General features: G+C 41.5%; 1 protein-coding gene across 2 annotated transcripts in view; it reads right to left on the reverse strand.

The window, feature by feature from the left end:
• The window catches only part of diaph3 (diaphanous-related formin 3), an 814,225-nt gene that overhangs the window by 460,168 nt on the left and 326,980 nt on the right, over nt 1-27,077 (reverse strand). For both annotated transcript variants that reach the window (XM_060941746.1, XM_060941747.1), the window contains 4 exons: nt 25,409-25,525; nt 4,572-4,690; nt 4,416-4,480; nt 1,982-2,086 (listed from right to left, as the gene is read on the reverse strand). In XM_060941746.1, coding sequence (XP_060797729.1) covers nt 1,982-2,086; nt 4,416-4,480; nt 4,572-4,690; nt 25,409-25,525 — 406 coding nt within the window. The remainder of the gene's footprint in view (nt 1-1,981; nt 2,087-4,415; nt 4,481-4,571; nt 4,691-25,408; nt 25,526-27,077) is intronic.

Consider the following 27,077-nt stretch of genomic DNA (forward strand, 5'->3'; position numbering starts at 1 on the left):
AAGTTACATGTATTAATCTAAATACAGGTAAACAACGAGTGTTATGTAACCCAATGAAAGTCGCATCTTACCCGTCTGCGTTCTCGCTTCTTGAAGGCCGAGCTTGTGGCCAATTGTTTTGAAACAAACAACCTGACTTTCAGTTCTTCATTCATTCGCTTCTTCCACATAAGGGCGAGATATTGCTGCTGAGGCGAGCATATCCAGCGGAGAAATCTGACGACTGCGCCACTCATTCTCCATTTTCTCCATACTGAGTACTCCGCCATTACTGCTCGGCTCACACTCCGGGAGAACTGGTGCAACTGAACTTACTTTCCTTTTCTTAGAGTTTTCTTTTCCTTTAATTGTTGGTCCTGCACCCTCTTTCAATACGGGCTTATAGCCGACGCTCCTCAACAGATCAGAGGTCTCGTACGAGTCTTCAGTAAAATGTGCAGAGCAGAGGAGAGACCACTTCGTAGGCGCCCAATCTGTGAATTTCTCGCAAAACGCGTCCAAATCTTTGCAGTTTGAACATTCTTGGGCCATGAATGCAACTTAAATCCACCTTCTGATGTGTTGCCGCACCGGCCAGCAACACATCTACGTGGCATGGCGATAAATTAGCTCAAAATGGAAGCTCGAAGTTGCAGTCAGCTCTGCGGAAATGGCGATGAGACCGATAGACTTCCTGCTGTGACGTCACAGATGTCAAGGTCATTCACTCAGACCGCTACCTACATAAATCACTTTAATCGTAAAAATTACTATATTAGATTTACTGTCAACGCTTAAAACTATTTCTGTGCCATTCTTGAGCTCTCCAAGCATTTATAAACGAAAGTGAGGCCATGGATCTGCGTATCTCCTTTAAAAAAAAAAACAAAAAAAACTGATGTTCTGGTGGTCACACAAAATAAAACACGCATTTGTTTTCGTGTTTTTACTCTTAACTTCCATTTCTAGTGCATCATTAAACGTGCTGATTGCAAGTCATCTGATTTATTTTTTATTTTTTTTATTGTGCTTTATTCCTGTCTTGCAAGAACAATATCATACGGACAAGATGTGATCATTTTGATGTCCTGAAGGTTGCTTTTCTCCATTTTGGGACCGCTTTCCTTTTTCTTGAGGTAAACAGTACGGTCCTATGGAAACAGCCGAACGTGAGGGAGGCGCTTTAACTAATTAGCATAACTATGGAACTGCGTCACACCAAGATGGCGACGCGCGGAAAACATCGTGACGCTGGAGAGTTTTGAGTCGCAGAGATGTAATCTGTGGTTGACGTTCGCAAACAGATCCGTGGAACAGAAGATGAATACATATTTTTTCCTCCGTTACTGTTTTTGTGTTATCGTTTCTTTCTTTGTAAGATAAAACATTAGGTGTTTCACTCCATACTCGCTACCGTGGAGTTGAATCCATGCATTCTAAGGCTAAGATAGCTAATCGCTAGCTAGAATGATTTGGTTATCTGGCCAGGAAAATAGCATGCCATCTCACTTTGCTCTATCTTGCAATTGCGCTCACGAGGCAGGCTTTCCTTTTCCTTTCTGTTCTTTTTCTGCTGACGGGACAGCCGAGTCCGCCATGTTTGCCCATGCTGACTTGTTTCGGTTAAAAGTAGGTCAAACGCGCCCCAAGGTGGTCACGTGATATCGTTGCACGCCAGCTTTGGCAAATCTCCGGAATCATAAAACGCAGGACGCTTTTTATCTCGGCAAAACATTTACACGCAGGATACACGGTGTGTGCGCAGCAGGGAAACATCTCGCAACTCCAACAGCTATAGAAATAGAACATTTTGCCCAGAATTTAACTTTACATTCAGCACCTTTAAAAGCCAGAGTGATTTCTACAGCACTTTAACATGGTTTACATGTGTATAGTCCAGTATACGCAGTAGATATCGAATGGTTACAATCAGGTCAACAGTTGACAGCAAGTTAGGGACGGGGAATCATGATTAAAAAAAAAAAAAAAAAAAAGGCAATACCTGAGATCTGAAGGCCTGTACCTCTGCCTCGAGCTCACTGATTTTCTCTTCCTTCTTCAGAAGCTCGGCCAAGGCCTCCTGTCTCCCCATGATCTCTTCATCAAACTGGAGGTCAAAAGAAGCATTAGAGCAGCTCCTTTCAAGGACGTGCACCACATCAGTGCATACCTGATTTCATGTGGTGCATCTCATCTTGATCAGAACCCCGCGAAGCCTAATCATAACACATCACAAATGAACGCAGCATTACTGGTTCTTGTGCATTTCCTGCTCTTGAAAATGCCTTTGATAAGAGTGTGTGCGCGTGTGGGTGCAAAAAGACCAAATAATGAAACGGTGTCCCAAAAACGACACTGAATTCGTCCGAGCTAAACGCAGCATTACTTATTTGGTAATTGGAGACTTCTGAACACTTTGATTAAGGAAAACAGAAGGACGTGTGAAGTTTAAGGGGAAAGGTCAGGCTCGTCTGCGCTCATTTAATCAGCATCAGTGCTGCAGACACACCCCTTCATCCTGAAACCGGTCGGAGGCATGACGCTGTGTGGGGTGGGAAACAAAGTTCTCTTGAACATCAGGAGAAGAAATGTTATTCATTCCTAAAGGACACGGAGCCCTTTTCTCCAAATCACTGTTTATCCGGTACTGATTCACTGAGGAGTCTAATTGGCATCATTAACCGGCGACTTCCTGAATGACGGGGCCGCTGAAGCGCGCACACTCCTTTCAGGCGCGGTGATTTGATTATATATAAAACTTCAGGAGCAGTGTTTGTGCAGTGGAAAAACTATTTTTTGATAATTGAGCTTGAAGGCGTGACAACCTGTTGATCTCGTAGAGTACAAAGACAAACAAGATTCACAAACGCCGTTGTTGTTTAGAGTCGAAATGATGTGTAACTACTCTCTGGGCTGTAGCTTTAAGAGATAGGCAACCCATTAAAACCAAGTAAACCAAGCCTATGGGCTATTTCATTTAGTCTGATAAATCGCTTATCGGAAATGTGTTCGGTGTACGAGAGCTGGTTTAAAAGTAGTGTTTGTTGCCGCCATGTTAACAGATTGCGAATGTACTTTATCAGGCTCTGATGCACAATGACATGACCGGAGGTGAATACTTAAAAACTTACTCAAACATTCAAGCTCAAGTCATCAATTATTTCAGGGAAAAGATTAATATTGAAGCATGAAACGTAATTTGTGGCACATGTATGCTTTGACGTGTTCTTCGCTGAACAAGTCGACGAGTAAAAATTGCTTTTGGTAAAAAATAATGAGAGTAAACCTCATGAGCTATTATGACAGGGGAATTTTGGAGGATGGTTTTTCAGGGGTATTGATCGTCAAATTTAGACGATTCGCCAATATTCAAAAGAAGGCACGATCACTGGACTTAAAGTGCATATTCTGGACCAATTTTGTGGGGGTTTTTTTTATATGAAAGTACGTCCCTTTACACACTCATCCAGAAGGGTAATTTTACACAAGGCCATCTGTCTACAGCAGAAAAAAATAAAACAACAAAACGCGTCTGGAAAAATCCCAAGGGAGTCTGGAGCCAGATTCGTGACGTTACCTGCGGAAGCGCCAGCAGGCTGCGCGAGCTTTGCACGGTTTCAGTGCACAGCCTGTGTAGACCAAGCGCTTCCATTTCTCTCTCATTGTCCGGTCTTTTGGGAAACGATGAGTACTAATCCCATCAAGATTGGTGTTGCTACACCCTCCTACGATACATCTGTTAACCATTTTAATAATTACGCGATAACGTTGAAGAAATTTGCAGAAAACCACCAGGTCGTTTTCTCATAAACAAACCAGCGCTGACGTAGGATTCAGAAGGAGGCGTCCCGCAGATGACGTCACGTCACTAAAATCAACGTTTCCCGGGAAATCCAAATGCCAAGTTTTTTCAGAGGCGGACCAATTCAACTCAAACGGCTTGATTTCAACTGAATTGTTCTAGTATTGCGTAAGGGGAAAAAACTGCACAAAATGTGACAGATATTTGACCAAAGAATTACATTGATCTTGCTCCTGAATTTACCCGCGATATGCACTTTAAAATAATGGCAACAATCCCAAACACTCCTGGGGGTGGTGTTAGACTCCAGATGCATCATAGGATGTTTCTACCTAACTACACTGACCAAAGGTGCACTCAGAATAATCAATATGGCCGTCTTTTTAATCTCCGAACGCTGTTAATTACAAATGGCTGTTTGAACGATTTCAAATACGCTGCCTTTAATTAAGGAGGGTTAAATGGTGCAGTATTGAACACTCTTCAAAGGCCACAAGCTTCAATAAAGAAACCAGGGTGCAGCAAAAAAAACAAAAGAAATAAACGAGTGAAGGCTTAGAAAAAGAGAAGAGATGAACAGACGAGAGATAGAGAGAGAGAGCAATTGAGTAGGAAGACAAGAAAATTCACTTACTTTCTGCGCCAACTCCAAAGCCCTCTGCTCGTATTCATCCACCCGTGCCTTATCCACACACACCTCTGGAAAACAAACAAACAAACAAACAAACAAACAAACATCAGACACACAAAAGCACTGCCATTACACCACAAATAGGAGAAAAACACACACCTAGAAGGTGAGAGAAATCCACATCCAAACGCTTGCGGTAGGAGAAATCCGGGTCTGTTCCATTGCGATGCAGTATGATCTGAGACACACATTCCTCGATGATCTTAAAGTACTGAGGCCTAAAACACACAGAAAAGAGAACACACTGTACCATATGAACACGAGTGTTTTACTGGGAAATGCGCCACTTGGATTTTTCATACAGTATGAGCTCCATTCGGGGCATGGAGAACCAAAACCGTGACATAAATCTCTGCAGGTCACTCGTGAGAAACCTGATGAATTGTTTTGATAAATTTGGGTACTTTTTGTTTGTGAACGTGTCTATTGAATAAAAAGAAAATCACATGCTGGCTTAAAAGACATGCAGCTTATCTTCTCATGTTGAAAAACTCGCATTTTTCATACGAAATACGTCACGGATCTGACTGACGTATTTGAATAATATTGGCTGGCTTTTTTCGTAGTATATCAGATATATTCCCTTCAGCTAGCATGATACTGAATGAGTCGAAGATGAGTAGCTGAATGGAATATATCTGACAGACCATGAAAAAAGCCATTATTATTATTATTATTATTATTATAATAATACAACCCCAATTCCAAAAAAGTACAAATTGTAAATAAAAACGGAATGCAATAATTTACAAATCTCAAAAACTGATATTGTATTCACAATAGAACATAGACAACATATCAAATGTCGAAAGTGAGACATTTTGAAATTTCATGCCAAATATTGGCTCATTTGAAATTTCATGACAGCAACACATCTCAAAAAAGTTGGGACAGGGGCAATAAGAGGCTGGAAAAGTTAAAGGTACAAAAAAGGAACAGCTGGAGGACCAAATTGCAACTCATTCGGTCAATTGGCAATAGGTCATTAACATGACTGGCTATAAAAAGAGCATCTTGGAGTGGCAGCGGCTCTCAGAAGTAAAGATGGGAAGAGGATCACCAATCCCCCTAATTCTGCGCCGACAAATAGTGGAGCAATATCAGAAAGGAGTTCGACAGCATAAAATTGCAAAGAGTTTGAACATATCATCATCTACAGTGCATAATATCATCAAAAGATTCAGAGAATCTGGAAGAATCTCTGTGCGTAAGGGTCAAGGCCGGAAAACCATACTGGGTGCCCGTGATCTTCGGGCCCTTAGACGGCACTGCATCACATACAGGCATGCTTCTGTATTGGAAATCACAAAATGGGCTCAGGAATATTTCCAGAGAACATTATCTGTGAACACAATTCACCGTGCCATCCGCCGTTGCCAGCTAAAACTCTATAGTTCAAAGAAGAAGCCGCATCTAAACATGATCCAGCAGCGCAGACGTCTTCTCTGGGCCAAGGCTCATTTAAAATGGACTGTGGCAAAGTGGAAAACTGTTCTGTGGTCAGACGAATCAAAATTTGAAGTTCTTTATGGAAATCAGGGACGCCGTGTCATTCGGACTAAAGAGGAGAAGGACGACCCAAGTTATCATCAGCGCTCAGTTCAGAAGCCTGCATCTCTGATGGTATGGGGTTGCATTAGTGCGTGTGGCACGGGCAGCTTACACATCTGGAAAGACACCATCAATGCTGAAAGGTATATCCAGGTTCTAGAGCAACATATGCTCCCATCCAGACGACGTCTCTTTCAGGGAAGACCTTGCATTTTCCAACATGACAATGCCAAACCACATACTGCATCAATTACAGCATCATGGCTGCGTAGAAGAAGGGTCCGGGTACTGAACTGGCCAGCCTGCAGTCCAGATCTTTCACCCATAGAAAACATTTGGCGCATCATAAAACGGAAGACACGACAAAAAAGACCTAAGACAGTTGAGCAACTAGAATCCTACATTAGACAAGAATGGGTTAACATTCCTATCCCTAAACTTGAGCATCTTGTCTCCTCAGTCCCCAGACGTTTACAGACTGTTGTAAAGAGAAAAGGGGATGTCTCACAGTGGGAAACATGGCCTTGTCCCAACTTTTTTGAGATGTGTTGTTGTCATGAAATTTAAAATCACCTAATTTTTCTCTTTAAATGATACATTTTCTCAGTTTAAACATTTGATATGTCATCTGTGTTCTATTCTGAATAAAATATGGAATTTTGAAACTTCCACATCATTGCATTCCGTTTTTATTTACAATTTGTACTTTGTCCCAACTTTTTTGGAATCGGGGTTGTAAAAGTCTCCGTCACTTTTCCTCACCTCCAAGTACAACTTTAATAATATTTCCACTATCACTCTTTTCCAGTTTTTCGATGTCCATTGGTCTGTTTTTCTCTCGTAAATGTGTGTGAAGAATATCCAGTCAAGTTTTGGTAGCCTTTCGGGTGTTCAGCGCGTCTTTCTCTTTCAAAATTCTCTCAAAATCTCCCACTTTTAACAAAGCAAATCTTGCGGCCATGTTTGTGTACAAACCGTCACAGTCGCTCGCTAGCACAGAAGTTTTACATCTCCCAAGTGTCTCTTTTCCAGTTTTTCGATGTCCGTTGGTATGTTTTTCTCCTATAAATATGCGTGAAGAATGAAGTTTATAATGAAGTTTTGGTAGCCTTTCGGGTGTTAAACGCGTCTTTGGTTTCCAGTTTATTTATTTATTGCTTAATCCGAGCACTGAATTAACCCCGTCTTCTCTCTCCCGGGCAACAAAGAAATGATAATGCGCAAGCGCAGCGGAAGTGTTGTCATTGGATTTTCACACGAGCTCCGAAATGTGACGTCGTGTTGTCTTGACAACGTGCAATATTATAACAATATCGCACGCTCATTCTCCATTGGGGAGAGCAGCGTAATACATGGAGGATAAGCGATATAATATTGCATGCCATCAATAAACCCACTTGAAGGGAATAGAAGACACGTTTTTATTCCATGGAAAAAGTGTCATGTATAATGATTCCCGATATTTCCCTCTGATGATGTCACTCGTGTTTTCCCGCTGACTAGACGCGCGTTGTCAAAATGGCAAACCGGGTCAACATTAAAATTCTTTTGATTAACTTGTGTATTTTTTTGTGGATGCGTCCATGTAATACAATTATTCCACTCAATCTTGTCGTACATGGCTCGGTGCTACGCACCTCGTTGGCTATTGGCTCATATACGACTCGATTTCGTGGAATAACTTAAGTATTTATCACAGACACTATATAAAATATAGCAAGAAATACATCAACACTGGAGATTACAAACGCTAGATTTACAAAGACTATGGAATAAAATGATGAAATAAAACAAGCTTCCATACCACTCATGACCGTGAAAGGGAGAAACAGATCCGAGAGTTTTTAAGAGACAGCTGGCTTTTAGAGGTGAATAATTTAAAATCTGACGAGCGCGGTTCTTTGGGCTCAGTAGCAAGCCGACGGATATGTTGCGATGGCACCTGCCTCGTCCCTGTGTCACGGACAACATGGAATTAACCTGCCTTTTATTCCTGTTTTCATAAGGCCCGTGTGGCCCAGATGCGCCCGGCTCCTCTTTAACGTATCCAATTACACAGTGAAAGCCGGAGATAGGAGAGGTTGAAGAGACCTTGATTCCTGATAAGAATTTAACAAGGCATGCCATAGCTTAGGGGCAGCATGGCACAATTTATGGCACTCGCACAAAATCAATAAAGAGCACGGCCCACTTAATCCCAACAGCAAGGCCATCAGGCCTGCAGCCGCATCTCCATCTACCTAGATATCAGGGACTCGCAGACAGACAGAGCAGGAGAGAGAAAGGAGGAAAGAAAGAAAGAAAGATCAAGCAAGCGAGCAAGATAGATAGAAAGAAAGCAGAAGCAACAGAAAAAATGAAGGAAAGCAAGCAAGCAGTGAGGAAAGACAGCAAAGAAAGAAAAAGTCAGAAAAAGATAAAGCAAGTGAGCAAAATGGATAGAAAGAGCAGAAACAGATAAAAAAAAAAAAGAGCAAGAAAGAAAGACCAAGAGAAAGGGGAGGGGGATAAAGCAAGCAAAAACAGTGAAAAAAATGAAGGAAAGAAAGAAGAGACAGAAAAAGATAAAGCAAACAAGCAAAATGGATAGAAAAAGCAGAAACAAAGAAAGACCAAAAGAAAGAGGAGGGGGATAAAGCAAGAAAGAAAGTAAAAACAGCAAAAAATGAAGGAAAGAAAGCGAGTGAGCGAGCGAGCAAGAAAGAAAGGGCAAGAAAAGATAAAGCAAGCGAGCAAAATGGATAGAAAAATCAGAAACCAAAAAAAAAAAAAGCAAGCAAGCAAGACAGACAGACCAAAAGAAAAGGGGGGATAACGCAAGAAAGTAAAAACAGCAGCAAAAAAAAATGAAGAAAAGAGAGAAAGCAAGAAGGAAAGACAACCAAGAAAAGCAACAGAAAGAAAGTCACAAGTAGCGCTCTTCAACGCTAGGCAGAGATGCTTTTGCTGCCATGAGTAGTCTAGTCTGAAATCTAGTCCTATTCGTTTGTAGGGTCTGAAATACTCTTAAAATAGTCGGGAACTCTGAAAACCTTAGGGAAGAAAAAGAAATAAATAATAAATTTCAGACATTTGACGTGACCTGGACCTTGATCAACCCCAAACTCTCGTCAGTTCATCGGCTGTGTACAAACATAACACCATATAAATCCGTCAAACATTCAAACACGCCCTTGAGATATCCAGCTACTGAGAATCTCAGACAGATGGTGGCACAGTCTGAAATCGTAATGCCCCATCACTGAGTGGCTGAGGCATTAAAAAGGTCCTTAATTGTGTCCTGTGCGTGAGAGTAATATCGCAGGAATACAAGTTTTTATCATAATATGTTCTACTGTAATTACATTTTCGATCTTGTGGTCACAGCTTTAGAGGAAATACTCAAGTACAGAACGCACGGTCTGTGGGTATTAGGGGTGGGCAAAAATATCGATACGCCGATATATCACGATACTTTGTCTTCCGATTCAATATCGATACTCAAAATTTGAATATCGATATTTTTTCAAATAATAAATCATGTTTCAGACGGGTTGTAAATCCAGTACGACTTCCGCACCTCCGCTCCGCAAGGTGTCGCTGTGCTGCTACCTCACTGCAAGGCACTCTTCGTCTTCTCTTTTTTTCCCGGCGGTTGCAGTTAGGGGGAAAAAAAAAAACAAGCAAGCATGGCTGTTAACGTAAACCTAGAGACGCCGCTGAACTTTAAGGCAGATGTTTGGAGGCACTTTGGATTCCAAAGGAAAGGAGAAAAAAAAAAAGTGAGCTGGACAAAGAGTACACACTTCGCAAAACCTGTTTCACTCCAATTAGATATTCAGGTAACACAACAAACTTGCGAACTTACTTAGCACGACACCACCCCGACATATTAGCTCAGCCGGAGCCGCCGAAACCCGACCCGAAGCAAACTACACTGGACAGCGCCAAAGTCCTCCCGTCTACTTCAGTGATGTGTGACTTACTGTAACTGTGAACTTAATTTTGTCATTTAAGACCAAAGGCAAGAAGCTGCACTTTTTATTTTGCATTTTCAATTTTGGTGTGTGTGAGACACTGCATTTTATTTTGAGTATTTACTCTAAGTTCAGAAGAAACATGATTCACTGAGGTTTCAGTGTGTGGACACTGACCCACACTGCACTTTGTTTCATAATTGTGCTCAGGGAGACTAAGATGCACACTGCACTTTTCACTGTGTTCCAGACAGTGTGTTGTTCCTGCAAATATGTTGTAACTTGCGCTTGTATAGTTACAATAAAATGTCATGGATCATTTGAATTATATTCTTTTGACTCAGTTTGTCCCATGAATTATCACTATCATCTGATGTACATACAACTCGGATTTTAAGATGCATAATGCAGTTTACATTTTTCAGTGAACTATGTAGAATATCGCAATATATCACACAATTTTGATATCGCAATATCGTATCGTATCGTGACTCAAGTATCGTGATGCGTATCGTATCGTGAGGTCCTTGGCAATACCCGCCCCTACTGAGTACATCACAAAATAAAACTACACGACACAAACTGATGAAAGTCGAACACCACAACACACGGTGATGTAACTGAGGTATTAATTAGCTAAAAGTCGAGGGGGAAAGTCACTGTGTTCATGCATACAGAGGAGAGGAAAGAAAGGGAAGTGCTTTGTTTAAAATCGCAGCTCTAATTTGCATGCGTGCACAGAAAAATCAGTGGTCACCTGTCGCTTTGTTACTTGGTACCTTTACTTATCATTTAACTTCGCCATTCATGAAATATGTTGCTGTCATGGTCAAAACGTAGAGTAGACCGCACCTTTTTTTTTTTTTTTTTTAAATTATTATTAAAACTGCAGCTTATTTAAAAATCTAAATGAACCAAAAGGTTTGCTTTTAGATACTGAGGTTAAGGTTCTATAGGATTCTGGTTGAGGACTAGCATTAATTAGCTATAGTAAGCATGTCAGTAGAAGGTGCTCACAGAGCCAAGTGGCCATTGTTAATCATTATGAAGCGTGACCTCTATAAAAGCAAAACTGGTGTTCTGGAGCACTCAGGTGTGTGTCTACATCGGCCAAGAAAAAAAAAAAAAAAAAGGACGTTAGCCATGACCTCAGAGAACAAATTTTTTGCTGCGCATCAATCTGGAAAGGGTTATAAGGCCATCTCCAAAGAATTTTAAATTCAACATTCCCTAAGTGAGAAAGATGTTTTCAAATGGACCACGTCAAGACCGTTACCAATCTTCCCAGCTCTGGGCATCCCAGTAAATTCAGTCCAAGGTCAAGCACAACATTATGTGACCCTAAATGTTTATGATAGCACAATTGGAAAAAGACCAAACAAGTCTGGCTTTTGTGGAAGGGTTGTAGCGTGTCTTAGGTTTGCAAAACTGAATCAGAACAAACCACAAAAGTTCTGAAGCAATATCACCTGGAGTGATGAGACCAAAGACGACGTGTTTGGTTTTAATGCACAGCGCCATGCTCGGCAAAAACCAAACACGGCGTATCACCACAAGCACTCCATTCCATTGTCCTAATGTTTTCAGGACTGAAAGAGCGTGAGTGGACTACGGACATGGACTATACAGCCTGCTGTTGCTCTCAAGGACCATGGAAGAACCAGTCTGAAGACCAAAGAGGGGGGATGTAGGGGGGGCTGCCAAGCCGTAGCCATATGAACCATCTTCTCCCTTTCACTGCACAGCATTGAACACAACAATCCCTGTACTCGATGCCATGTTCTATCTCCGCCCATTCTTCTGACTCCCTGTAATGGTACTGGATACAGAGATGATACCAGATACCAAATACAGTGACGTCACGACTATGCTTTAAACCCGCGGCGGAATCGAAATTCCTTCTCTCTGGTGGTGGGTTTCCATGCGTGAAAGAGAGACGTCATTGCATCTGTGCTACAGGAGAACAAAAGACAAAGAACGAGCTATTGATACCAGACCTTTAGCCAAAGTTCAATGTCTTTGATCTTCGCATAGTTGCAATAATAACTGAACCGGTTAGTTACTGCAGCCCACGCAGTATTTCAAAGAGAAAAGGCGACCGGAACCCTTTTCCCTTTCTCAGCATTGGCGAACTACAAACAAGATTCCTTCCAGATCATCGGACGACCGACAGGACACCGAAGATCAGCTGACGAGCTGTAAAAGTGAAAGGAACAGAACTATTTTCTCCCTGGACCTGCGCTCCGCGCTGTCTTCGGATAACAGACGGCTCACTTTCGGTCGCCAAGCAAGAGCGATCTCAAGTAAGGCTGGCATCTGGGCAATTATTAGTCTTAGTTGTGGCTAGTTAATGTGAAGAGTGTTGTTTACTTGAATTCGTTTATGGTTTAAATGTACACATTTTGATTAACATGAAAGTCAGTCTTAGACCGCGTGTTGTTTGATTTGCTTTGTTTACTATCTGTATTTAGTTAGATCGTGCATGCGCGCGCACGTTCTCCTTGTTGACCATCCCCCTCTAGGCGAGGCCTAGCACAAGGTTCGCACATTCCATACACACACCCACCCACCCACACAGGCACATGATTTCCCTCTCACATTTGAACATCCACTCGCCCCTACACTGTAAGCCTTGCATATAGCTTATTACTTCTGATCACCATTAGTGCCTTAGTTATCATCATATTCACTACTGATTCGTATTTGTATACACCATCACCATTTATATTGAATTATTCCTTGGCTGCTATTGTTGCTATATCTGATCAGTATTAGTTTGCTAATTCATGTCAGCTATTTCAATAAATGGTATCTTTGGAATAAACTGTGTCCTGTCTATTGCTACAACATCCACTGAGTGCCAACCTCTGCCAAACAAGTACTCTAACTGCTTTCACCCATTTGGTTGTTATATGAATGCTATAGATCTAGAGTAAACGTATTACATTAGAGCTACAATACTCATCACCACCAAGTTATCCCATTGATTTTAATAGTTTAGGTATAAACTATTAGACACTTGAATTAATGATTAATGAATTTACGAGACTGATTTGATGAGCCTGTTGCACCTACAGCATGGTGGTGAAAGACTGATGCTTGTTTTGCAGCCACAGGACCTGGGAAACTTGCAAATCACTGAGACAATGATGAAGTCCACGTTATACCAGAATATTATTGAAACAAATGTGAGGCCATCTGTCCAGCAGCTTAACTTGGGCCAAAATTGAGTCATGCAACAGCACAATGATCCCAGGCACACCAGCAAATTGACATCTGAATAGTGAAAGAAGGAAAAGAAATCGAGGTGTTGGAACAGCCAAGTCAAAGTCCAGACCTCAACCACATGGAGATGCTGTGGCATGATCTTAAGACAGCTGTGCATCAACAAATGTTGAACACCAATGATCTGAAGCAATGTTGGAAAGAAGAGTGGGCCAAAATTGCTCCAAAACTAGATATTGAAATCTGTTGTGTTTTTTGCGGTCACCTGAGGTCATTCGCTTGTTTAATCGAGCTGGTGAGGACCACACTTGTTATTTAGGCCCTGACAAATTTAAAAACTTCGAATCGAAGGAGTGAAAAAGGGTTGCTACCTTTACATACCAAGAACCAGGTCGATTTTTATTTTGGGGGATGACAAGTTGAATAATTTCTTATGGAAACAATTACTACTGTGCTTTCATTTTTCCCCCCCTCACCATCCCACGCAAATAGATAGAGGACGGCGCTGGATTCAGGGATGTGCACCGCCGTATGAGAACAGATGAATTTGATTTCCTCTTGGATTCTCACTGGCTGTTGCTCAGCACTGTTCTTGGTATTGGTTGTAGAAAGATTCACGCTACGGGATTCATTGCCGAGAATATCAAACATGCTTGAAAATGTTGGAGCATCTGTGACAGCTTGCAGACTGAGAAAACTGAGTCACTGAACCACTCACACTACACGAGTGGCTGCCAGTGGGGCACGCAGAGATTTGTTGAGGGATAGAGTTGTAGACCAACAGACAGCAAGGGGGAAAAAAAAAACAGAAGGGGGGGTGGAAGAAAGAAAATGAAAAGAAAGGAAGAAAGCAAGAAACATCAAAGGAGGAAAGCAAAAAACTAAAGAAAGGGCAGGCTTTGTGTGTGAGAGAGTTAGTCACAGACAGCAGCAGGTTGGATGTGATGAGCCAGCAGTGATTTCAGTGCGCACCTTCACTGTTCTCATGAGGAGGAGGGAAAAAAAAAAAAAATCGGTCCACAGATGTAGAGCAGGCTGCGAGTCGCCTGCTGTTGCTCACCACACAGCCATAATGACTTCAGAGAGAGCAATTAATTCCACTTTGTTTCTTATGACAAAGGCGATCCCCATCGCTAATCAAAAGGTCCGGAGAACCGTTCTCACCACCGAATTTGAAAAATTGTGGATGATACATTCCATATTCCTCAAATTAGAAGCCAATCTAATGATCAAGACCAGATTTAACACGTAGCAGCTGCAAGCGAGCAGACATGATAAACTCTCTTTGAGCAAACACTAGAGAACACAGAGAGAGAGAGAGAGAGAGAGAGAGAGAGAGAGAGAGAGAGAGAATGTATGTGTGAAGAAACAGGGAGAAAAAGAGATGAGGGTTTGTGAGATGAGAGGAAGATGAAAGCAGGCTCATTCTCTTTGTTGGAAGACTTGTGCTGCACATCTGTTAAAAGGTCAGGAACCTTTAAACATTTAAAGCAGTGAAATAATAATAATAATAATAATAATAATAATAGGACATAAATGTGCAAGCAGGTGAATTACGTTGGCTCCATTTGTAAAAGAATATCTAAACTTAAGCCTAGGTCACAACCGGACGTACGATTTTTTGGCCGTGCGATTTTTGGCGTTTCCCAAATCGCTGCGTTTTTTTTGTTCGTGGAGAAAGATGCACGTTGGCCGTAAGTTTGTCTTGCAACCTGAAAAAAAAAACGTAAGCGCCCATAGAGTTTGTTTGACATGACAAAGAACCTCTGCAGCCAGTCTACGGCTCAAAAATCAGCACGTCACATGTGCGCCCTCCGTGCGTTTCTTGCACGTAGACCGGCCGTAGGAGCACGTACGGCCGGTTGTGACCGAGGCTTTAAGTTCAGGTTTCTCATTAGCAGAAGAAAGAGGTTTCTTCTAAATGTTAAACAATATATTTATTCAACCAATAAAGGGAGAAAAACACAACAGGGCATGCTGTGATAGGAACATAATCAACAATCAGGGAGAATCACTGTCCCTGCCTTAAAAAAAAATGTATGCTATTCCCCGAGTGCATGTCCCAGTGTATAAGACCCCGAGTGTAATTCCCCACGTACAAGCCCTTGTGTGCAATTCCCCGGGTAACTCCCTTAGTACAAATTGCTGCGTGTTATTATCTGAGTACAGTTCCCTTCGTAATTCCCTTAGAACAAATACTTCTGTGTTATTCCCTGAATACAAGTCCCCAGGTTATTCCACATGTACAAGTCCCTGTGTGCAATTCCTCTTATTCCAGTCCCCGCGTGTAATGTCCCGAGTACAAGTCCGTGAGTAAGTAGCATGGTGTTTTTCATATGTAATCACATACACAATCACGTTATACAAAACAATGATGTTGGTCGTCTTAAAAGTAAATGATTCTGTGAAAAGTAATAAATTGATTTATGAATAATCATAATTACAGTAAACACAGTAAAGAAATTCAGACTGATCTTTCTGAAAGTTTGTCTGCACTTGCATCATGTATCGTTTTACGGTACACTCGTCTGCCCAAAGCCATTCTGAACCATGTATCGTCCACTATGAATAGTGTGGTGCTCATTCTGCATTAAAGGAATAGAAAATGCAAAGTAAGTACATAGTTTGGAATATCGAGAGCCCGTAAGAATTGTTTCAGGCATGTTTGACCGTTTGAGAAAGTTGTGAGCGTTTTTGTATCGCTACTCTAATGCCACCAGTAGGCTGCCATGTTGCCTGTTGGAAGGGCGATGCGTGACATCATTTGGGCGCAAGGCTGAGTGTCGCTCTTCGGTACTGAAGGGGCAAAGCGAAAGGTCTACTAAGGCAGCCTCTCTCAACCGGGGTGCCGTCTGGCTTTGTTAGGGGTGCTGTCAAAAAATTATAGATTCTAACACTGAAATAAATAAAATGAATTAAAATTCCAAAACACGATAGTTACACTAATACAGATCATCGCTGCCTCATGCATCATCAAAATTTGTCTCACGGCCCCCTTTCCCATGTCACTACCGGGGTCAGCGTGACTGCATATATTTTATATGGGGTTGCCTTGAAAATTTGCACACTTCTGAAGGGTGCCGTGACTGAAAAAAGGTTGAGAAACGCTGTACTAAGGTGAAAAATGTCGATTTTTTTCATTATACATCTGAAATAGTGTATTAATGAGCTGCAGCCCTGACTTATGGACAAACCTGAACTCTACCTGTAAAACGAGGCTGAAACTGTGTGTTATACTACTCGTTAGCATGCTCTCCACTCATTCATGAAAACTTCACGACGCCCCCAGGCTAGCCTCCTGTAATTACCGTGGTAGACAGTCCAACCCCCGCAGCAATGCAGAAAGAGGGTAAACAAACACTGCTTTACTATACAGGATTCATGTACACAATTACTGGAGGATGCACTTGTACGAAAAAAAAGGTGGAAATATTGCCAGAAACACCCGAGCTGCTGGTATGGTATGGGTTTATTTGGTAAAATTCATGCATGTAAAAGATACAGTATAAATCGCACCGAGGACAACACAAAATATAAAATGCACTTATTTCCAATGTGGTCTTCTTGATGACAGCAGGACACAAAAAGATAAATAAAAGATTGATAGTTTCTCATCACCCAACTATCTACTGGAATCTGGCGTCCCACAGGGTTCTGTTCTTGGACCAGTCTTATTCTGCCTTTACGTTGCACCATTGGAAGACATATTTACATCTCATGGAATATCGTCTATGACGTATGCTGATGATGCACAACTGTATTGTGTTATCCAGAAGCATCAGCAAGACTCTGCACAATCTACTCTTGAGAACTGCATACGTGATATCAAGTCCTGGTGTTCTGCCAACAAGCTTGTTTTGAATGATGGCAAAACTGAACTCTTGCATATTCACTCAAAGTTTGTCCGGTCACTCTCTACCTTACCTGGAATTGCTGTTGGCGATAAAATTATAGCACCCAAGCCTGAGGCCCGCAACCTTGGTATTCTCTTCGATCATAACCTATATCTCTAAAGGGTCAGATTACTAATTGTTGCAAAGCATCTTTTATGGCTTTGAGTAACATTGCTAAGATTCAACGATATCTGGATCAGGACCAAGCTGAAAAGTTGGTCCATGCTTTTGTCACCTCTAGAGTGGACCACTGTAACAGCCTGTTGTATGGCTTACCTGCTTATGAGATCAACAAGCTTCAACGGGTCCTGAATGCTGCTGCCAGAGTTGTTGCAAGACCAAAGCCTGATGATAATATCCAAGATCTTCTGAGGAGGTTACACTGGCTTCCAGTTCAAGATCGAATAATCTACAAGGTCCTGTTACTGACATATAAAATGCGTAATGGCCTTGCACCTCAATACCTAACTTGTGTCTTGAACGATTACTCTACAACTCGATGTCTGAGGTCCACTACGAAGAATCTCTTGGCTGTTCCGCGCACATACACACAAACCTATGGAGATCGTGCTTTCTCTGTAACAGCACCGAAGCTCTGGAATGCTCTCCCTGCTGAGCTTCAAGACTCTCCTTCGATAGATAGTTTTAAATCTAAGTTAAAGACATTTTTGTTTAAGTGATTAACCACCATGGTTTTTATTTTTTTATTAGCTATTTGTATCATTTTTTTTTAGTATTTTTTATGATTCTTAAGCCCAGAGGTGTCAAGTAACGAAGTACAAATACTTCGTTACTTTACTTAAGTAGAAATTTTGGTACTTTCTACTTCACTGGAGAAATAATTTTTCAACCTACTTTTTATCTCTACTCGTTACATTTTCAAGCATTTACTTTGTTACGTTTATAATAGTCTCGTTACTTGCATTTCATTGCGCCAATCTTTATATCACTTATATTACTTTGTCCACCTAATAAACTGCCACTCAGGGCCAGTGTTGCCAGATTGGGCGGTTTCCCGCCCAGTTGTGGGGTTTAAAGTGCATTTTGGCGGGTTTTGAACATATTTTGGGCTGGAAAACGTCAGCAGTATCTGGCAACACTGCTCAGGGCGCTCCAAGCACACAGCAATCAGAGCTCTGACTTCGACACCGTTAGTAAATTGCGGGCTCTCGTTCGTTTGTCAGGAGTGGAATCCCCCCACGAACCATATGCGGCATTCTCTTTTCTGAGTCAGGTTAAGTTTACAAACGCAGTTATGGTATCTTGGTGGGTGTTAGTGAGTAAAGTGACAGGTCTTAGCTTAGTAAACATTATATTAGCTTGTAGTGTGTCGGCATTCCAGCGGCCGCCCTTTCTCTCCTCGCCTGTGTTCAGCCTCACATTGCTGGAACACAAACATTCTGTTGACTTCTCTCGGTGAGCCAGTAACTAATAGGGATGAGAAAGTGTTTTTCTTGCATTTTAACTGGAACCTGCTGCCTCTACTGCACGTCCCATATGAAAAAGAAAAAAAACTGCAATTTTACAGTAGTGTTAGTGTAGTATTCATTCATTCATAGCATTCAAATACTGTATTATTACTGCCGTTTAGACAGTGAATGCAATGCAACTTTGGACACAAAATGATTGCCAGCATACTGCAAAAATATTGCGTTATACAATATTTTGGACATTACAATGTTTTTTTTTTTAATATATACATTTTCAATAAAAATTTATTGATAACTTACTTCTGAGGTATGAAGTTTTACACCATTACAACACTTACAGACAACAAGTCATTATTACTTGTGCTCCATGAAACACATTTTAATGGGTCAGGAGAATGGACTGTATGTGGACTTCTAGGCTGCGCCTTTGTCCTTAATAGCATTTTTTCCTCTTTCATTACTTTTACTTTTGTACTTTAAAGTAGTTTAGAAATCAGTATACTTTTTACTTTTACTTGAGTAAAAAGCTTCAGTTGATACTTTTACTTCATGAAAAGTATTTCTAAACCATAGTATCTATACTTCTACTTGAGTAATAAATGGTAATACTTTTAACACCTCTGCTTAAGCCTAGGTCACAACCGGACGTACGATTTTTTGGCCGTGTGATTTTTGGCGTTTCCCAAATCTCTGCGTTTTTTTTGTTCGTGGAGAAAGACGCGCGTTGGCCGTAAGTTTGTCTTGCAACCTGAAAAAAACGTAAGCGCCCGTAGAGTTTGTTTGACATGACATAGAACCTCTGCGGCCAGTCTACAGCTCGAAAATCAGCACGTCACACGCGCGCCCTCCGTGCGTTTCACGCGCGCCCTCCGTGCGTTTTTTGCACGTAGACCGGCCGTAGAAGCACGTACGGCCGGTTGTGACTGAGGCTTTACTGTAAAAAGCATTGAGATTTCTATGTGAATGTGTTTTTAAGAAATACATTTTTATAAAATATAAGAGACAATAATAAATTGACGAACAATGATGAGTCAAACAAACAAAACAAAAAAAAAAAACATATGCTAACTTTAATTATCACAGAGTACAACTAGATTACAGAAATAGCACCAGAATTATTAAAAATTAGTTAAATACACATAAAACTGGGTTTGGAATTTACTCCACAAAAACTGTTTCACCTGTTTCTTAAAATGATCACGTGTTTGACTAGATTGCACCGATCGTGGTCGGCTATTCCACAAACAAATTCCTGTTTGCCTAAAAGAACTCCGAATGGTTTCCGTAAAGTGTGGCGTCACTTACAATATACGGCCGTATTCGACAAAATGGACCGTAGCACCAGTGACATTTCTTCACTGATTTCCTCGAGTATTTCGGACAATGATGCGGATAACGATGATCATGATAAACAAGCATTACCAGATCAACTGGTTACACACGAGCGAATAATATTTATAGAGTTGTTTTAATTGGTCATTACCGAGGCTTTTTTGACAACACTGAATCAAAGCAAGACGCCCAACAAACATCAAGCCGCTTAGCTGCATCAGTAATTGTTATGTTTATGCCCAAAGGAACTCAAATTAACATCACGTTTACGGTAATAAAAAGTGTTCTCTTCTCTTTTGCGGACTACTGACCGTGTTGTCTCGTTTGTCTTGTCCGCTTTTTGGCTAAAGATTGTGGTTACCGCGTCTGGATTCAGCGCTGGCGTGTACAGTATTCCTAATGCCGGTGCATCAGAGTTGTTTGAGTGAAACAATTTTCTCAAAATGTTCCGAGCACACGAGCTCTGAATGTACCGTTTTTGCACCCGAAGGACCGCTCCAGTCAGCCCGCGAGAGGTCTGTCCCTGTGCGGCAAATGGCATTTTTCCATTACCTTTTTGTACTATGGGGATTGATGCAGGCTAATTTTTTTCCACTTCTGCCATTGTTGCATCCTCCTGTATAGTAAAGCAGTGTTTGTTTACCCTCTTGCTGCAGGGGTTCGACTGTCTACTACAGTAATTACGGTAAGCTAGCCTGGTGACGTCTCGACAAAGTTTTTCATGAATGAGTCGAGAGCATGCTATCGAGTGCTTATGCTGCCAGGAGCGTGTAAAAACCCACAGACTTGTCTCCTCGACAGATTTAGATAAGTTAGATTGCATGCAGATCTGTTTGTAGGTAGTCTGGCAAGGTTACAGTCCGCAGAACGAGGCCGTCACGGCAGCACTACTTGTACCGGGGATATAAATATGAAAAGTTGCCTCCCCACATTGTCACGTCGGAGTACATCAGCTGTCCACTCTTCCCTCGCTGTTTATTAACATCTCCCCCTGCACGTTTTTTGTTAGAGAAATCGAATTTCAATTCCCCCCCCCATATAAACTTTTAATGAAATAATCTCCAGCCAGAAGCAGCTTCCTCACTATGTGGAGCTTCCGTGTCTTGCGCCCAAATGACGTCAGAGCGCTGCCGGAAATGATCGGGTGGGGGGGGGGACTTTTCTGATTGGTTAAAATACTTTCAAATGGCGGCCTGTATGAAATCGTCCGTTCTGCGTAGAAACTGACTTTCGGAGATGCGTGAGCTCCTTATTTTCAATTATTCGCATGAATCATTAGTTTATATCGTAATCCATCTTCAAAACTGTATTTTAAAAACGGGTTCTCTTTTCTTTTAAGCATCACATTACTGTGTGTTGTGTTAGCTCTGAACCTGTAGCATGTCTCGAGCTTTATCTTACGCTGATTTGGCTGCAGTCAGTCAGTCAGTCATTCTCCATCATGTATTGTACACTCAAGAGTGTGGTGTTTGATCTTATGTGTTTTAACTAGGGGTGGGACATTAACGCGTTAATTAAGATTAATTAATTTCAAACAAATTAATTTGTTCAAAATATTAACGCATTTTAGCGCAGTTTGCATGCCAAACAACCCGGAACCGTTGTTAGTGCACCGTGTTATGGTGCGACAAATATAATGACGCACACAGTTCCAGTTCCAGCAATGGAGATTGAAAGCGCGCCGGGTCTGCTGGACGGTAAATTTATATTCAAAAAACGACCCGATGGAACTGTTGATAAAACCGCAGTTTATTGCGAACTGTGCAGAAAGGAGTTTGCTCATCACAGAAGCTCGTCAACTTTACGGTACCGTTTAAATGCCGAGCACGTCACCGCGATTACTGAAACAGCTGCAGCTCGAGGTAGCAGTTCTGGTCAGCAGTGCAAACTCGAAGAAATGGCTGGATTCCAGAAGAAAACGAGCAGGGCAACGTCGGAAAATTTAACGAACACGCTGGCCAAGTGGATTGCCCCGGACTGCAGACCGCTATCGGTGGTAGAAGACAAGGGTCTACGAGATGTATTGCAGATTGCGGCGTGTGATCCATCGTTTCAAATGCTGTGCAGAAGAACAATTTCCAACAAAATATTGTTTACAGCCATTAAATGAGCTTGAATCTAAAAATCATGTCTGTGTATTATTCGAACCCTTCACATATTATTTAGTCACATAAAATAAATGTTGCTTTTGGGGCAAGTACGGTAGTGTGATTAATTGAGATTAATTAAGATTAATTAATTACAAAGCCTGTAATTAATTAGATTTTTTTTTTTAAATCTAGTCCCACCCCTAGTTTTAACTCTTCCTGAATTGTGCACTCATGTACTGAAATGTTTGGCCCGGTCGAAACAAAACACGAGAAGTGTGAGATGTACAGTACAGTACGTACTGCCCGACAGAAAACATTGATGAGGTATAGTGAGACATGTTAACCAGTGTGATTATTGTGCATGAATGTGTTTTGAAACCGTATAAAATGAAACGCCCCATGACTGGAAAAAAAAGAGATCACTCCGCAGACTGACGAGGATTTGCTTGCTTGAGTCAATACAAGTCTACTTTTCTGCAACTCCTCTGCCTTGGATTTGTTTTTGGCGAGCGAGTTTCCATGACAGTAGTTACTGCAGAAAGCTAAAACTGGAACAAATAATGACGTGTCCAACTCACTTCACCCCACCCCACCCTCCTTGGGTCTGGAAATTAGCTCCACCTCCTCACCAAGACAAACCTGTTCACTAGGGTCGTCCCAAAATTTTTTTTTTAGGATTTTGTTACGACCACCTTACCTTTTTTTTTTTTACATTGCCTTAAAGAAGTTCTCATCTCATCTCATTATCTCTAGCCGCTTTATCCTTCTACAGGGTCGCAGGCAAGCTGGAGCCTATCCCAGCTGACTACGGGCGAAAGGCGGGGTACACCCTGGACAAGTCGCCAGGTCATCACAGGGCTGACACATAGACACAGACAACCATTCACACTCACATTCACACCTACGCTCAATTTAGAGTCACCAGTTAACCTAACCTGCATGTCTTTGGACTGTGGGGGAAACCGGAGCACCCGGAGGAAACCCACGCGGAGAACGTGCAAACTCCGCACAGAAAGGCCCTCGCCGGCCCCGGGGCTCGAACCCAGGACCTTCTTGCTGTGAGGCGACAGCGCTAACCACTACACCACCGTGCCACCCCCCCTTAAAGAAGTTATTGTGCGAAATTTGATTAAGGTTGAACAATGTTTAGAGGTGCCACAAAGCCATTAAAGTTTTCACTCAAGACACAATATAAAATAAATGTGGCTTATTAACGGTTTCATATTAATACAAACAATACAGTAATATAACTTCCTGTGTTCAAAGTAACAATAGCTATCACTTGTCTGTGATTTTCTAAACCCTTCGGTATTCTGGTATCTTGTGGAGATAAAAGAACACACTAAGGACTTCCCTAGCGGAAGGAAGCTTTCTCCCAGACAGTTCCTTGGAAGTGCGACCAATTAACCAAACATAATTGTCCTTTCTGGTTTTGTGCTTTGCACCACCGGTACTACTTGTAATTACTTGTACAACAGTAATCTGTTGCTAGCCATCTGAAAAACATATACCCCGTCCACACTAGGGATTTTGTACCGATGCGATACTACTTTCGTACCGCAACACCTGTCCACACTAGCAAATATACCGGTACTGTAGCGGTATAACTGTATTGGAACGAAACCCACAAATGTATGGGTTTCGTACCGGTACAGTATCGGTACTGTAGCACTTCGCTGTAGTGTGGACAGATGAAGCGGCTCTGTATCGATACAAATATAATGCGCATGCGCAATGAACCATTCCTACGTCTTCCGGGTTATTCATACAATACAATACGCACGTGCTTTCCAGCTGTAAATAAAACGTCAAAATGGCTCAAAACGACCGTGGAGCTACATGGAGCAAAGAAAGGGGGGGAGGGAGGGGGAAAGAGGGAGGAAGAGGAGAAAAGGGAGAGAAAGGGAGGGGAAGAGAAGGTTAAAGTTAAAGTCCTTCCCGCACCATGTGGCGCATCAGGTGGCGCCGATCTCTGTTTCCACAGCCCTCGGCCTCTCGCCTATTACATAGCTAGGGTTACAGTGGGGGGCGTGTCCTCTGGTAACCACGAGAGTTTAACTCCCTATGCGCATCTGTATTGCACCGTGCCTTGCCAGATGGTAGTAGGTACCATTTTTATGCTGGTCTTTGGTATGACCCGACTGTGAATAGAACTCACGATCTCCCGATCGAGAGGTGGAGAAAGGGAGGGGAAGAGAAGGGAGATTCGTTTTCTTTGTTTCTTTCTTTCTCAACTGCCTCGCACGTTTTATACGATTCGACTGAATAAATGACCACCAGAAACACAGACTGTACATTGACAACAAAAAGCGCATGCACGTCGTTTCATCCGCCATATTCTCGGAAGGAAGTTACTCGGTAACCACGGAAACATTTCGCGCACACGCATTTCAACTACCGTGAAAGAAAACCGCAAACATTTCTCGCTAGTGTTAGACAGATGCACTAAACTGTACCGCTATACTTTGTATCGATACAGTTATACCACTTTCGTACCGGTATAAGCAACAGAAAGAAAAACATTCACAACTTCATCAGCATATTACGATCAGTGCTCATTGTTTAAGAACCCCTCAGTGCATGAAAGTTAACCTTCTATCAGTCTATAAACTCTTCCTGCCTCTTCTTTTTCATAGAAGTGGCATATTCCCTCTAGAACTGTGACTTTTTGGGGGTTTGAGATCTTCTCTGCAACAGTCTACGCACCAACTAATGTTAATGGCTTAACCCGATTTGCAACCTCGTGTGGCACCTCTTAATATTAACCAATTTTTCTGAAATTTTGCTTGTTGCCTTCTTTTAGCCTATGTAAAAAAAAAAAAAAAAAAAAAGGTAGGGTGGTCGGAATGTTTTGGTAAAAAAAATGTTTCCCATACATTTCGGGACCACCCTACTGTTCACCTCTCAGTAATTACATACTGCTTCTATATCCAATTAGCTACTTGGCCGTGTCATGCCGTGTAAATCTAGTGTATCATGACAGTAATCACCCCATCACTAACATCATACAGGTATGCGATTGTAAGGTTAGAGGTATGCACAAGAAGGAGAATAAAAAGAGGGGTTCAGATAACTCATGACCAACTCGAGAACCCTAAGGACAAGTGCTTCATCACTAACCGCTTGATGAAACCTCTCGGCAGATGGTAGCGCCTATTTTTAGCTCATTTCGCACGCAGCTAATTTTTGCAGAATGACACAGCGTAAGGCCTGATGAGATCATGAAGCAATCTAAGCAAACGACGAGAGCCTTCGTCGTCCTCACGCGACGATTACGAGACGCAAACGGACCTGTTCGGTAGTCGAGAGACTCTTTCCTGGACTCGAAACCTTTTAGCAAATTTGCAAAGGTGCTGATGGAAAGGAGAAATCTAGCCTTTGGATAAATCCCTAGAAGATAAAACTTCACTTTTTTTTTTTCAATCGTTGCACAAGGTCATCATTTCACTTCAGACTTACCGTACAAAATAGTCATTCCTGATGAGCATCAGGTGCTGCAGGATGGAGAGGAAATGCATCTCAGCGGCCGTGTCCTTCACCAGGCTGTGCACCGTGTTAAACACGTCTCCCACATCAGTGCACGCAAGGTTAAGGACCACTCGCACAATTCAAAAACACACAAATGCCTTGCGATCCTTCAGAATTATTTAAATGAATAAATAGAAATCCTTGCAGTTTTTTTAAAACAAAATCTGCAGTCTCTTTATATGCACACACAGTACTGTGCAAAAGTACGGAAGCCCCGAGAGGCCCTTCATATAATCTTTTTTTATTCAACATGTTATCTCGAGATAATGACATAATTAATTCAGGATCTCGAGAAAACGCCACAACTAATTCGAGATCTCGAGAAAACAAAACCATTATTCCGAGATAACGACATAATTCAGGATCTCGAGAAAACAACACATCTAATTCGAGATCTCGAGAAAACAAAACCGTTATTCCAAGATAACGACATAATTAATTCAGGACCTCGAGAAAACACCACAACTAATTCGAGATCTTGAGAAAACAAAACCGTTATTCCGAGATAACGACATAATTAATTCAGGACCTCGAGAAAACAACACAACTAATTCGAGATCTCGAGAAAACAAAACCGTTATTCTGAGATAACGACATAATTAATTCAGGATCTCGAGAAAACAACACAACTAATTCGAGATCTCGAGAAAACAAAACCGTTATTCTGAGATAACGACATAATTAATTCAGGATCTCGAGAAAACAACACAACTAATTCGAGGTCTCGAGAAAACAAAACCGTTATTCCGAGATAACGACATAATTAATTCAGGACCTCGAGAAAACACAACTAATTCGAGATCTCGAGAAAACAAAACGTTATTCCGAGATAACGACATAATTAATTCAGGATCTCGAGAAAACAACACATCTAATTCGAGATCTCGAGAAAACAAAACCGTTATTCCGAGATAACGACATAATTAATTCAGGATCTCGAGAAAACAACACAACTAATTCGAGATCTCGAGAAAACAAAACCGTTATTCCGAGATCTCGAGAAAACAAAACCGTTATTCCGAGATGGCGACATAATTAACTCAGGATATCAAGAAAACAACACAACTAATTTGAGATCTCGAGAAAACAAAACCGTTATTCCGAGATAATGACATAATTAATTCAAGATCTCGAGAAAACAAAACCGTTATTCCGAGATAACGACATAATTAATTCAGGATCTCGAGAAAACAACACAACTAATTCGAGATCTCGAGAAAACAAAACTGTTATTCCGAGATGACGACATAATTAACTCAGGATCTCGAGAAAACAACACAACTAATTCAAGATCTTGAGAAAACAAAACGGTTATTCCGAGTTGACGACATCATTAACTCAGGATATCAAGAAAACAACACAACTAATTCAAGATCTCGAGAAAACAAAACCGTTATTCCGAGATAACGACATAATTAATTCAGGATCTCGAGAAAACAACATAACTAATTCGAGATCTCGAGAAAACAAAACCGTTATTCCGAGATAACGACATAATTAATTCAGGATCTCGAGAAAACAACACAACTAATTCTAGATCTCGAGAAAACAAAACCGTTATTCCGAGATAACGACATAATTAATTCAGGATCTCGAGAAA

Source organism: Neoarius graeffei, chromosome 15, assembly GCF_027579695.1.
Source record: "Neoarius graeffei isolate fNeoGra1 chromosome 15, fNeoGra1.pri, whole genome shotgun sequence".
NCBI classification, from domain to species: Eukaryota; Metazoa; Chordata; class Actinopteri; order Siluriformes; family Ariidae; genus Neoarius; species Neoarius graeffei.